This window comes from Polypterus senegalus, chromosome 3 (assembly GCF_016835505.1).
Source record: "Polypterus senegalus isolate Bchr_013 chromosome 3, ASM1683550v1, whole genome shotgun sequence".
In the NCBI taxonomy this organism is placed as follows: domain Eukaryota; kingdom Metazoa; phylum Chordata; class Cladistia; order Polypteriformes; family Polypteridae; genus Polypterus; species Polypterus senegalus.
The window spans coordinates 23,901,915-23,916,648 of record NC_053156.1 but is presented as its reverse complement, the minus strand read 5'-3'; the positions used below and the strand labels follow the sequence as shown (position 1 = coordinate 23,916,648).

Below are 14,734 nucleotides of genomic sequence, written 5' to 3'. Positions count from 1 at the left end.
CTACAGGCCAGTTGCACTTGCGTCTCACATCGTGAAGACCTTTGAGAGACTGGCCCTGGACTTTATGGGTCCTCTTGTGGCAGACCACCTGGACCCACTGCAGTTTGCCTATCAGACAAAGGCTGGAGTGGTGGGCTCAATTATCTATCTGCTTCACAGGGCTTATTTTCATCATGACAAAGCTGCCCACACTGTGAGGATGATGTTTTTTGATTTCTCCAGTCCTTTCAGTACCATCCAGCCATCCCTGTAAAAAGGTCAGCTCTGAGATATGCAGGTGAATGTACCAATGGTGTCCTGGATAATGAACTACCTGTTGGGCAGACTGCAGTGGACCCCCATCAAAATGCTTACAGGAAGAATCACTCCACTGCTGACACCATCTCTTCTGTGATTCATGTGGCTCTCACCCACCAAGAGAGAAAGAACTCCTTCATCAGATTATTTTTCTTGGATTTTAGTTCTGCCTTTAACACCATCACCCTCCCAAACGCTAATTTGGATTATACTCAATACTTTGCCACTGGATTTTGGATTTTCTACCAAACAGGCCCCTGTCAGTCAGAATTCACGGCATTACATCTTCTACCATCATTCTCAACACTGGCACCACCCCATGGGTCCGTTTTGAGCCCCCTCCTGTATACTCTGATGACCTAATACTGCATATCTCACTGTCCGAACAATCACATACAAAGAGAATTGTTAGCATCTTAACGTCAGCAAAATCAAGAAACTGCTTATTGACTTTCCTTGTGCCAGAAAGCCTCTATGTCCGGTTACCATTCAGGGAGTGGATGTGGAGAAGGTCCTCTCCTACAAGTACTTGGGGGTCCACATCAACAGTTGGACTGGTCTCATAACACAAAGGAACAGTAAAGAGCAGAGAATCTCCTTTAATGTGGGAATCCTCCATAACTCTGTGATGGCCAGTGCAATTTTCTACACTGTGGTCTGCTGGGCTGGCAATATTACCTCAAGAGAGTCCCACCAAATCAACAAGTTAATTAAAAGGGCAGGATCATTGCATTGGGGAAAACACAAACAGATGGTGAAGGCACTCAGACCACTGTCCAAGGGGCTGGGATGGCAGGAGATATAAAGAGATGGAAGCTGAGCTGATGGATCAAGGCTTATGCTGACATGAGAGTCCATAAATAAAATATAGACAGGCAGATAAGAAGACTAGATTATATAGTGCTTCAAATCAATCTATCTATCTATCTATTATATTGTGCTTTATATCTATCTATCTATCTATCTATTATACTGTATAGTGCTTCATATCTATCTATCTATCATATAGTGCCTTTCATATCTATCTATCTATCTATTATATAGTGCTTTATATCTATCCATCTATATATCTATTATATAGTGCTTCATATCTATCTATCTGTCTATTATCTAGTGCTTCATATCTGTCTATCTATCTATTATATATTGCTTTTCATATCTATCTATCTATCTATCTATTATATAGTGCTTCATATCTATCTATCTTCTAAACCCACTATAAATCCTTTGCCACCATGCAATCCTAAAACAATCCCAACGAAGATTTCTGTTTACCAACACCACATTTTCTGTCCAGTGAATCCGTAATTTCTGTTCCTGGAGAAATCTGACTCTTGTTGAGTAAAAAATTTGAACTCAAGAACAGGACAGAAAATATTTATTACCAATGCAGTTTAATCAGGTCACTTACAGCCAATGCATAAAATAATGAATACAGAATGCAGTCTTGGCATTTTATTGGGCACTGACTGCAATGCCAAGCTGTGCTTTGATCTCGCCAAGTCCCCACAGAGTTGAGTGTCTCTGTCACCACCATCATCTTTATTTTTTCCTGCCAAAACGTTGAGGTACTGCCAGACTCCAGAACTGCGGGGGCATGACTTCCCAGCCTCGCGACTGTATTCTTGTCTCATCACCGACTGCTCCTCGAGCCTCACGACCGAACCTGTTCAGAAGCAGATAACATTAAATAAAGATAAACATTAAATAGGTAAAACCATAACATCATTTTACAACCTCAAACCTGTCAGCACTGGGCATTTGGCTACTGCAAGACTACCCACACACACACATATTGGAGCCAATTTCAAATCAACAGTGAGACAAATATAAGAATTTGGAGAAGAAGGAGACAACTGGAGGAGTTGAAGAAAAAACCTGGACAGACACACATTTTCTTTCCCCTCCAATGTCTTCTTCTGTTTCTTCTGGATTGACTTCTTTGGCCAGGCCCACCCTTCACCCAATAGTGAGGCCCCTGCATGTCACCTATGGTATATGCCCTAACATTTTCCAAAGCTGATTGGATTGATTCCATCATTAAGGTTTTGGAGTACATTTTACTGCTGGATGCCCCTTCTGGACTGTAACCCTCTCTATTTATCCAGGCTTGGTACCAACACCAAGTTAGGTTGTGTTGCCCCTCTGGTGGCCAGATTGAAATTGATCTTATATGTACTCAAAATAAATAGGATTCATACCAACTTTTCTTCTAGAATGTGCACCAGTAGGCTACAGCTCGCTCACCTTATTTTTCCAGAGATCAGAGACTTAATCACAAGGGTACGAGATTTATACACAAGCAATAACAAGCAAACATTTAATAATTCATTAAGGTCAGCAGCTATCAAGTGTGAAAACCATCAAGCTTAAAGAATAAACCATCAGCAGAAATGAGGAAGAAATTGTAGTGTCGAGAAAAAATTGATAATACCTAACACACCTGGTGATAAATATTTTCTAGATTGTCTTTATTTGTAAAATTACCTTTACACTTTCATTTTAATTTCATATTTAAGTCCAAACCATATTATTAAGCAAGTTAAATTCTGGACCCCAGAGAGGAGATCTTCTATCAGCATACAGGACTATGCTGAGTACATGACTGGGTACATTAGCACCTGTATTGACAACATCGTGCCCACAACACCAGTCAGAAAGTTCCCCAACCAGAAGCCCTGGATAAACAGTCATGTACGCCACATGCTACGTGCCCGCTCTCTTGCATTTAGATCAGGCACTGAGATGGAGTATAAAGCTGCAAAGTACAGACTAAGAAAAGCCATCATAGCAGTCAAGAGGCAGTACAGAGAGAAGCTGGAGGCAGGGCCTACAGCACATCACAGACTACAGGACCACCACCAGCACAATCCGCTCCTCAAACAGTCTCCTGGATGATCTCAACACTTTTTACACCCGCTTTGAGACATCTAGCAAAAGCACAGAATGGAGGCACACACACACACGTGGACCACCCAGCCCCCCTCTCCTCCCCCAATGGTCTCTTCAGGTCAGGTACACAAAGCACTAAGGCAGCTGGACCAGACAATATCCCTGGGCGGGCACTTGGAGCTTGTGCCAACAAGCTGGCTGATGTTCTCTCCTTATCTTTAACCTTTCCCTCAGTCAGAGCATCATTCCATCCTGCTTTAATACTACAATCATCGTTCCCCTTGCTAAAAAAAGCCCACCCACCTGCCTGAATGATTATTGGCCGGTAGCACTCACTCCAATCATCATGAAGTGTTTTGAGAGTGTAGTGCTGGCTCACATTCAAAGCAGCATACCAGACACCCTGGACCCCCTGCAGTATGCCTACCGGCCCAACAGGTCCACCTCAAATGCTTTCATGGTCGCACTATATTTTTCCCTCTCCCATCTGGAGAACAAAGACTCCTACATCAGGATGCTGTTTGTTGACTACAGCTCCACCTTTAACACAGTTACCCCCATAAACTCACCCATAAACTGTCTGCACTTGGCCTGCACCCCACCCTCTCTGACTGGCTCCTAGACTTTCTGACTGGCAGGCCCCAGTCTGTCAGGATTGGTAATAGGATTGCAGCCACCATTACCAAAAACACAGGCACCTAACAGGGATGAGTCCTCAGCCCCATCCTCTACACCCTGTTCACCAACGACTATGTTGTCTCCTACATAAAGATAACATCTTCCTAAAGTTTGCAGATGACACCGCAGAGATAGGATGAATCACTGGTGGGGATGAGGCAGCCTACAGGAGAGTGGTGGACAGTCTGGCGTCACGGTGTGAGGACAACAACCTCACCCTCAACACAGACAAGACAAAGGAGATTGTAGTGGACATGAGGAAGGAGAGGAGACCTCACCAGCCACTGTTCATCCGAGGGCTTGAAGTGGAGAAGGTGAGCAGCATTAAATACCTGAGCGTCTACATCAGTGAGGATCTCACTTGGACACTTAACACTACACAGCTGGTCAAGAAGGCCCAGCAGCGGCTGTACTTTCTGAGGAGGCTGAGGAAGTTTGGTATGTCGACTAAGAATCTCTGCAACCTTTACATCTGCATTGTTGAGAGCATCTTGACCAGCTGCATCACCATGTGGTACGGCAACACTACTGTTATGGACCGCAAACACCTGCAGGGAGTGGTAAAGACTGCTGAGAAGGTCACCAGGACCCCACTGCCCTCTCTGCAGAGCATCTACAACTGCAGAGTCCACAGGTGAACTGCCTCGATCCTCAGGGACTTCACCAACCCCGATCCTCAGGGACCCCAACCGCCCCCAACACAAACTGTTTACACTTCTACCTTCAGGCAGGAAGTATAGAAGTATGAAATGCAGGAATTCCAGGCTAAAGACCTCTTTCTTTCCCAAAGCCATTAGACTCCTAAATAACTGACTGGAGTTTATAACTGTGGTTCATCTCATTCTATCTACCTCACACAACTGTATTTGTCTTGTCCATCACACACCTACCTGCAAATTACACTTCATACTTCTATTCTGTTTTATACTTTATGCTGCATTTGTTACTTATTGTTTATTTGCTACTTATTATTTATGTTTATCTTTATACATTGGTTTGTTAACCATTGGTATTTGGTGTGGACAGCAAAGAAAGAAACTTACTGGTCAGCTAGCCTGGGGGAATACAGGTGTCTGAGATTAAAAGACACGGGAATGGAGGCTGAGTTGCACCTAAACACAACTTGAAGGAACCGGGGGGTCAGCCCTGCACTACAACATCCCATTGTTTGGAAGGTACACCAAGGATATTGCAGAATTAGCTATAAAATTAGGCTAAAATGTCTCTGTTTCCTCCAAATACAGGAGCCATGCTATATTTTTCTCCAAATGCCAATGCCAAATGCCATGCCTGACCACATCGAACTATAGAGTTGAGTTGAGCCTACTCTGTAGGCTACGCCATTAAAAGCAGTTTATATTCCTGCATAGCGCCGCGCAGCTAGCACATGCCTGAAAACTACATGAATGTATTTGTCCCGCACATTTTCCCACATTTTTCTAAACTGATGTTGGCCAATATTTCATGCCATGAATTGGCCATCATCTCATTGTCTTTGTTGTGATCATACAAATATGTATATTTTTAAATTTCTTCAGCAAGTCTTTCCTCAGTCTGTTCCATGTTTACGTCTGACAAAGGAAATACATAGTTATCAAACTGGCCAATCAGAGTCATAGTGATCAATGTAGGATCTGTATCAACGTGACTTGCAATCACATTTTTGAGGAGGTGCGCATCAGGTTACACCGCACATACACTATGGCCTGCATGAGCTGTGACGAAGGTATAGTGTTGGCTCAACGCAGAAATATAAATCATCCTTAAGACAGAGAGCCACCTGGTAGTCTAAATAAGATGAACTGACTCTTTTCCAGGTTGTATTCAGCTTTGATCAGCCAGTTTATGGTCAATCCGCTTGCCATTTGCACCAGAGAAGAGCAGTGAGTGCTGATCTGTTTTATATGAGCTGAAAGTGTAACAGGGGCTAAAATCCACAATAGGCTTTCTGCACAACACGCTGTCGGTGTTTGACCATGGCGTTTACAAATGAATTGAGAAGTTAAAAAATGTTCAGACAACTGCTAACCACAAAAAAGGAGCGGGATGCCATCCATATCCACTACCGATGACAACACTGAGCGAGTCCATACCATGACTCTGATGAACCAACAAGGATTTGGCTGTAAGGACCATTACAAGAACTAGAAAGTCTGACTCCTGTCCTTCAGTCAAAAACACTGCTTACCTGTTTGAACTTATAAACAAGATCTCAAGATGTCGGCCAACTAAAAGACACCGAGGATTAGCAAAATAACAGTAGGAGGTCGAGCATTTAGCTATAGAGCCCCAAAGCTGCCTGCTTGTTATAAGAGATGCCACTCCGAACGACTGTCATACCTGATTAGGGCTGCTGATCAGCTCTGCATATTCAATCTCTGTTTGTTAGTCATTTGTACAAAAGTATAAGTTATACAATAATTATGAACTCTTACTAACCTGCCTCCATTTCTGTTTCTCTTGGTGTCACTGCTCTATAGCCAAGCTCTTTTCTGAGTCTTCTCAGATACCAGGAGCCTTGAAATCAATGAATGGAAAGATTCTGTTTTCATGTTAAGGCCCTGTCACACTAGATGACTTTTCCAGCAATTTTCAGTTTACATAATTTTAGCAAGTCGGAGGCAGTCCTTGAAGGACACTCATGTAGTCTGACATACCCCTTGACTCATCTGACTTCAAACAGTTTTGATGTTGTCTAGTCATATGGGTGGGCTCTGTGTGCATGAGAGCTGACAACCAGAAGTACGGGAAGACAGCATCGAGGAATACGGAATATGGGCGTTTTGGACTTCACAAACAAAAGAGAAGCTCTCTGTCTGATGTCTCATGTTTTGAGTACCACAACAGAATGTAAAAAAGGAAAAGAAAATCAGCTGACCTTGCAGGTGACTACCTGTTAATGCTTCCTACAGCACCGGCTCCATCTGTCAGAAAAAGCGACAAACGAGACAGTGCTAGAAAGTCGACACTCTGTTGCTGAATCTGACATACCCACTGATAATCAGGTTATCACGGATAACACAGTCCGGCAATGTGATCGGTAACATCAGTCAGCAAGTATGACATACCCCACAATTCACAAGTCACATAAAGTGACATCGGCACAAGACAGCACTTTCGAATGCCCAGAAGGAGGTGGCTAACATGTTGATTGAGGTCTCCAGGGACTGTGATGGTGTCCGATATTGTCTGCTCTAACTGACCCTGGATCCTCCCTTAGGTTTCTTTTCCCCATTAATGCTGCTGAGAACAGTTTCTGCTTTCTTCTCCTCCACAATCAACTGGAGCTCAATAAGTAATGTTAGTGGACAGACTTGGCAGGGCTCCATTTACGTTAATCAGTCTGGAACTGCTTTATCTTTTGGCCTGTTGAAACAAACTTGTGCTTTTCTGTGTATTTATTTATTATGTAATTATCCATTTCTAATATATGCTTGTAATTATAATCTACCTGTAAACATGCTACAGCGTTCTGAGCCTGCATTCACCAAACAGCATAATACAATAACAAACTGAATTGAAGTACCAGCAGTCTTACCACTTGTACTTCAGAAGAGGTCACCCACCTGAAACTCAACAGTTCTTGGATAGGAGACCCTCTAGGAAAACCTTGGGTTGCTGCTTCAAAGAGGCATTGGTGACACCAGCATGGTCTGAATGTGGATCCCAATGCACCAGTGCAGTGACAGGGACAATGTGCTGTAAAAATGGTGCCTTCCTTTGGATGAAACGTAAAACCGAGTTCCTGACTTCTCTGTGGTCATAAAAAAGATCCCTGGGAATCCTTTGTAAAGAGTAGAACATGTCCCGATATTCAGGCTAAATTGCCCACCATGGCCTAGTCATTCTGGCCCCTGTGGCAGACGGCCAAGACACCTCTAGATCCAGGGGAGCAGCCATAGATTCCACGCTACATCCCCCAGAACACTTGGTGGCAGCCCCCCTGGGTTGCATCGAGGCAACTATCCTGGAACACCGGAGATCATCCCTGTTGGGCTCCGTGGCCACCGCCAGGGGGAGCTGCAAGATTTCCTGAGCTCATGTGGGTGGTAACGCAGCCACACCCGATAGTGCAGCCTAATTTAGGTTAATTGCCACCTGAAGCACTTCCGGGCGCAAGAGTCGGGAGGAGGAGGACAAAGCTGTCCCTGGGAGGAGTGGAGGAAGACGAGTGTGTTGGTGTTTTTGTTTGGTGTGTTTTGGGACTGTGTTGTGTCTGTGGGTATGGGGAAGACGTAGTCCACAGATGAAGAAAAGTAAAAAGTTTATTTTCATTTTCACCTGGGCCTCTAATCTGGATCTTGAGTTAGTTTGTTGTGTGGTGGGTGCAGCAATGCGCTGTATCAGTGCCTTCTCCTAGCCTCTCTCTCTCTCTGGTGTCAATCTGTGCCAGGTCGGCACCAACCAAGTGCTTCTGCCACATCCCCTAATCATCCCCTCTCTCTAAATGGCTATTTCTCTCACGGCACTTCACCACCTAATAGCTCGTGTGTGGGGAGAGGACAGGCCTGGCACAAAATGACTGCCGTTGCATCATCCAGGTGGGTGCTGCACATTAGTGGTGGTTGAAATGGCTCCCCACTCACTGTGTAAAGTGCTTTGAGTAATGAGAAAAGCGCCATATAAATGTAAAGAATTACCATTATTATTATTTTCAGTGAAAGTTCTATGATAAAGTCAGGGTGTAGCAGGGCAAATGGAGATGCAGGTCAAAGCCAAATGCTTGGGGTGCCAACCAGGCAAAAACCCTGTTCAACTGGAGCAAAAAAAAAGCAAGAAGTGAAATGAAAATGATGTGCCTCAATGCACCTTCTTAAAAAATAATAACTTCTAAATTAATAAAAAAAAAAAAAAGAATAATAACTTAAAGAATGATAACTTCTAATGAGCGTTTCTGGCTTAGATCAGCACAGAAGCAAGGTCAACATCAGAATGAGACGCCGCCTTCCACAAGCGTTCTCTTTTTATATCGGGTGGTCCGGAAAGGGGCGGGGCTTCCTTTGTTTCAGTGCCCTTAAGGGGCGGTTCCTAGATGCTGTGAGAGAAAAAAGGTGACAAGACTGTTAGCGACAGTGCCCCCTCTCTTCTCAGGGTGGTACTACTTACTTTAAGCAAACCCGAAAGGTGACCTTCTGGCATGCATATGTGACATTTAGTATTAATAGTAGCCCGATTAGCACTTCTGTTTTAGCTGGGCCTACTGCTTTTCTATTTGTACAAACATATACAGTACACATGACGATTATAAGCTCTTACTGACCCTCTTCTGTGGTTTTTTATCTCAGAATCCTGGCATGCTGCCTGGTGCCCCCGCTATACTGGCAAACTGTTGGGAAAGAGAGAGACACTTGGGGGCATGGAATCCAAAGATGAAAGGATTCTGTTGCCTTCTCAGCACAATTTATACAAACAAAATTAAATTGCAATACCCTTTGTTTGATGTTATTCATCCATTTTGTATTTAAATCCGCAGATCAAATCATTTCTGTTTGTTTGTCTGCCAATCACACAAAAAATGGCAGAACTGGTTTTCCTGAAATTTTCCGTGCAGGTCTGGATTAAAATGAGAGCTACATGGCATTTCAAATAGATCAGTGAGGATGGAGGTTGTAATATGGAGGGCAACTCAAAAACTGTGCATGACCCCAGTCCATAGGAACGAAATATCCAAAATAGAGATCTCCTTAATATATTTTTGGTTTCTCCTGGACAACAATGAGATCAGAACAAAAGAAAATAAAATGGAGGCATTTTCTTTTGTATCACGCCTCACAAGTGTCTCCCCTTCAGTGTCAGCAGACATCTCAGCAAAGTCACACAGTGGGCTCACATCTTCCAAGTAGTGTCTTGACATTTTTTTGCAATTTGAAAGTATTTGTATTGCGCGCTCAGTAATATCTGGTAAAATGTATAGACAGTTGTTTTGTGGTAATAAAACACTTTACTGTGATTACAAAACTGTAGTCCTTGCTTCTGAATAATACTATGAGTTAGTCTAATTGATATTGCTGCGCTCCAAGTACATCACACTCGTTCTAAGAAAAAAGCCAGACAGTGGTTAAGACTTTGGACTTCAAATCCTGAGGTTGTGGGTTTAAATCCCACTGCTCACACCACTACAGTATGTGACCATGAGCAAGTCACTTCATCTGCCTGTGCTCCAACTGGAAAAACAAAAGAAATGGAACTGATTGTATCTCAAATGTTGTATGTCACCTTAAATAAGGACATCAGTCCAATAATAGGTAAAAATAGAAAGAAATGAAAACAAGACTAGAATGAGATCTCACAAACCCTAACATGCTCTTCAAACCAAATTGTCAATTTTGATCTTTTTACCTCAGTTGTATCTCATGTCTCCTTTGTATCTTAAGCTATGTCTCGTAAAGAATTTTAGGAGAAATATCTGTGATGACGTTGATTCTTAAATGAAACGTAAATGAGAATCTCTTTAAAGTCTCACAAGCCATCAAAGATCAACCTTTGAGCAGTGAAGTCTTCATACAGGAAAAAGCCGGGTCGATCTTAGTGAAATATTGTGTGCACATTACTGTGGATTCAACGTAAAATGTAGACTTTAAGACCTTTCAAAAGTTGCTCGGTTGTAAAATTTAACCCACGTTAGCACAACAAAATGCCAAAACTGATTTTAACACCGTCAGAGCTGACAGCACAAACTCTAGCAAGTGCTGTGTTTTGATTAGTAAATCGCTGGTTTGTTTTTTTTTTTTCTCACTAATCTTTCTTAGACATCTTGTAAAGAAAGCATTTTGAGCCACGTGCTGTGTATGGAAGTGTGCCATTGAAATAAACGATGACAGAGATATTTGGCCATCAAGTGCCGTATTTACAGCATGAATACTTCAGATGCAGACTCCTGATGATGGATTGAGAGCTTCTTCGATTAAAGGAGTTGCTTTCTGCAGTAATTCTGGACAACTTTTGCCGTCACAGCTTTGAGCATGTGCTTCACCAGCAGTTCACCAATCAAAAAACAGCACTTGCTAAACCCCGCCCTCTCAACACTGATGGGTGAACATGACAGTTTTCATTTCAAGTCTTAATTTATGGTGCCTGTGGTGCTACTGAAATAATACTGTAAATGGAGAAGGAAATTAAATAAGAATCTAAAGAAACAAGAAAATGATATTTCATAACATGTTTAATTATATTGCTATTTATTGTCACATTTTACAATTTTATGTATGTATTGTCACACACGTGCGCATAGGAGCCAGACACAGGGACCAAAAGAAGGGAATTCCATGCCCGGTCGGGGGGAGGCGGGGTGCACTAAACCCTCTTATTTGGTCCCAGTGGACCAGACACGGGAAATTCTGCCTCAAAGACGTCACTTCCACCTCGGCTCTGAAGACAACATCACTTCCTGTCCCGGCCCCAAGGAGAACATCACTTCCTTAAACCTCCCTATAAAACCCAACTTCCTTCCTCCATTGGGCAGTTCTGTTTTGGACTCTCTTCTGTACTTTATTGTGAGTACTCTTTTGCAGCCAAGGTCAAGTACACGGGTGGCTGCTCCAAACTTTGGTTTTGTGTCAAGCAGGCCCGCACCTAGGAAATCCTGGGCCCCAGGCAGCTAACAGAGTTCAGGCCCCTTTCGTGTTTCAAATATGTGCGTGTATTTTAAAACGCCACTTAAAGGGCGGGCCCCTATCTAGCTCGGGCCCCTGACAAGTGTCATGGTTGTCCCCCCCCCGAGGTGCGGGCCTGTGTCGAGGCTCATCGTTTCACAGTATTTATTTATTCATTTTTACTTTCTCGTATATGAATTCTAGGGAAAGTATTGTAATCGTCCAAAGATTCGATGTCAAGAGTTTGATGAATCTTGACGTTTTAGACCTCCCTGACTTTCTAGTATACGAAGTATAGGGAAATTATTGGAATCCTCCAAAAATTCAATTTCGAGATTTTGATGAATCTCGACATTTTAGACTGAGATTTTACATTTTTTTTAATTATGTCTGTGTGTCTGTCTGTTTATGTGTGTCTGTGTGTAAACACGATAACTTGAGTACGTTTTCACTTTGGTCAACCAAATTTTGCATACAAGTATTAGGTACAAAATGTAGATTTCTATCAACTTTTGGGCTATTTCCACTAACAGGAAGTAGTACTTTACCTTTAATTTGTGCAACTGCAGAGTCTGATTTATTCAACTTTACTGTTTTAATAATTGTTCAATATATCATTAATTTGATTTGATTTGTTGTTGATGGTTCTTTAATGTGGTTTTTTAATGTTCTTTAAGTTGGGTCTTGAAACCCAAAAAATTGGTCATAAAATCAGACCCCGACTTATACACCCGTTCAAAAATGCGACACTTAATTTTTTTTTTTTTTACTCCTTCTTGCCTCCTCCAATCAGTTTCTCAGACGCATCGAATTTTGTTGCAGCAGCGCAGTTACCAATTTCTTTCACTACTTCAACGATGTTTAATTTAAAACCAGCTTCATATTTTCTTCTGATTGAACGCTCAATCACAGATAAGGGATGCTCTTATGATAAAGGTGTATGAGGATGTGAGATACAAAAAACACAAATCAGTGCAAAAGTTGCTTCGGAATAGTTCGGGTATCACCAAGTGACCACGTAGGCACAATAAAAAAGAGAGAGAAGAGAGGTTACGTGCATGCGCGGATACAGCACATTGCCACACCCACATAGAAAAAAAAAAGGTCATGTGCTCCATGGTTACTCTCTCAGGTGGGCATTAGCATATCATAATCTCTTGGACCAATAGCATGAGTTTTACGCATTCGACTTTTACGGCCGACATTATAAAATACTGGAAATTGTACGATAAAATCAAGTCCCGAATTATCTGACGAAGAACTTATCTGTGAGTATATACGGTAACACAAAAATATAATCATTGTCTTGCAGTTTAATCCTCAAATATCCAACCCCATATATGAGTATGCAGGCGGCACGGTGGTGCAGTGGTAGCGCTGCTGCCTCGCAGTTAGGAGACAAAGGTTCGCTTCCCGGGTCCTCCCTGCGTGGAGTTTGCATGTTCTCCCCGTGTCTGCGTGGGTTTCCTCCGGGCGCTCCGGTTTCCTCCCACAATCCAAAGACATGCAGGTTAGGTGGATTGGCGATTCTAAATTGGCCCTAGTGTGTGCTTGGTGTGTGGGTGTGTTTGTGTGTGTGTCCTGCGGTGGGTTGGCACCCTGCCCAGGATTGGTTCCTGCCTTGTGCCCTGTGTTGACTGGGATTGGCTCCGGCAGACCCCCGTGACCCTGTATTCGGATTCAGCGGGTTAGAAAATGGATGGATGGATGGATATCTGAGTATACAAGAAAATCTAGGGGAGACCAATCCCAATATTTATTTCTGAAATACTCCTCCATAGTTGTCTAGCCAGTGAAACTGCATTTTGCAATTGTTTTTGTTCAGAAAGATTTTTTTGCAATAAGCACTAATACCTCAGTGTTCTAACTTTCACAAGGACAGTGTGAACCCAGGGGGCGCCGTTTCTGGTTACACTTTATGTCCAGGTTACTTAATGACAGAAGGCTGCCAATGTCCTTCAGCTGAGTTTCTTATTTTATTAATTCATCAAACAGATTCATTACAAATTAAAATTAAGTGATTTATCTACAAGAATGACCAATATTGAGTAGGCCCCCTTCATGCTGACCCGTTAAAGGCATGGACACCTCAAGACCTCTGAAGGTGTCCTATGGTATCTGCACCAAGCCATTAGCAGCAGATCTTGTAGTTCCCTCAAGCTGCGAGGTGGGGCCTTCATGCTTTTTTTTTCTAACACATCCCACAGACACTCGATCTCATTGCGATCTGGGAAATGTGAAGGCCAAGTCAACACCATAAATTCTCTGTCATGATCCTCAAGCCATTGTTGAACAATTTTGCAGTGTGGCAGGTGTACTCACCTTTGCGGCTGAAATAAAAAAGAAGGACTTCGGCTGTAGCGCTGGGTCGCATGAGCCAGTGATCGCAGGATGGCATTCAACAGTCGCTCATCTCCTTGCCAGCTGTGCTCTTCGGGTTGCTGAAATCCAAAAAGTGGGAGAATGAAACATCTGGGGTCCAAGGATGGCATTAAAACAAAGCACATCTATATACATATAAAATACAACGTCCACTCACTAACTCTTTAATAAAAGTACAATTTCCTATTTCGTTAAAAAGCTAAAATATTATTTAAGGGTAACCTCCAGAATCGAAAAACTAAATACCCCAAAATCTTAAAAATGCCTTAAAAGATTTGATGAAAATTTGGCGAAAGAACATTGACTGTCACATGTTTTTATATTTATCAATATTTGTCAATAATCATGTTGTAGCAAGGGGGCAATTCTAATGTGCCACGTCCTTTTCTTGGCACAGTGCTGAGAAATGATCACAGTTATGGGGCTTGTCATGTTTGCAAATGAAGGCCACCAGGAGATCAGCAGCAGTAGCAATAGGATGGAAAGTGTGAAGAAGGCAAAGTGCTCTGCACAGGAAAAAGAGACAGGATCAGGGGCCTGAGGGACTCCTTGATGTCATAAACTAACATAAGCTCTCTCTGATCTCAAGCCCCACCTGCTCCATGATATCATATGTTAAAATTAAATGCACTCCGATCTCCAAGGGAAACCCCCACACCTCCCTACACAGCCCTCCCTCCCAGCTCCTCAATATCAAATACTACAATAAATTAACTCTGATCTACAAGGGGGGCACTGCACTAAAATGTCAAGTAAAATGTATCTTACATTGAGAGGGGGAACAAGACATCGATAACACAGAGTACCTCCTGTATGCAGGGTAGCAATATTTACGGTTTTCACTCCAAATTTGCCATTTTTGAAAGTATTGTGGTGGTAGTAATTTTCATTTG

The 14,734-nt window shown here is 42.7% G+C and overlaps 1 protein-coding gene across 1 annotated transcript in view; it reads right to left on the bottom strand.

The window, feature by feature from the left end:
* Positions 1-1,658: 1,658 nt before the first annotated feature.
* Positions 1,659-14,734, bottom strand: part of npffl (neuropeptide FF-amide peptide precursor like) — a 30,884-nt gene continuing 17,808 nt past the window's right edge. Inside the window, exons 2-3 of the mRNA XM_039746797.1 lie at positions 13,782-13,900; positions 1,659-1,963 (exon numbers count right to left, since the gene is read on the bottom strand). Of these exons, the coding sequence (XP_039602731.1) occupies positions 1,840-1,963; positions 13,782-13,900 (243 nt within the window). The 3' untranslated portion in view covers positions 1,659-1,839. The remainder of the gene's footprint in view (positions 1,964-13,781; positions 13,901-14,734) is intronic.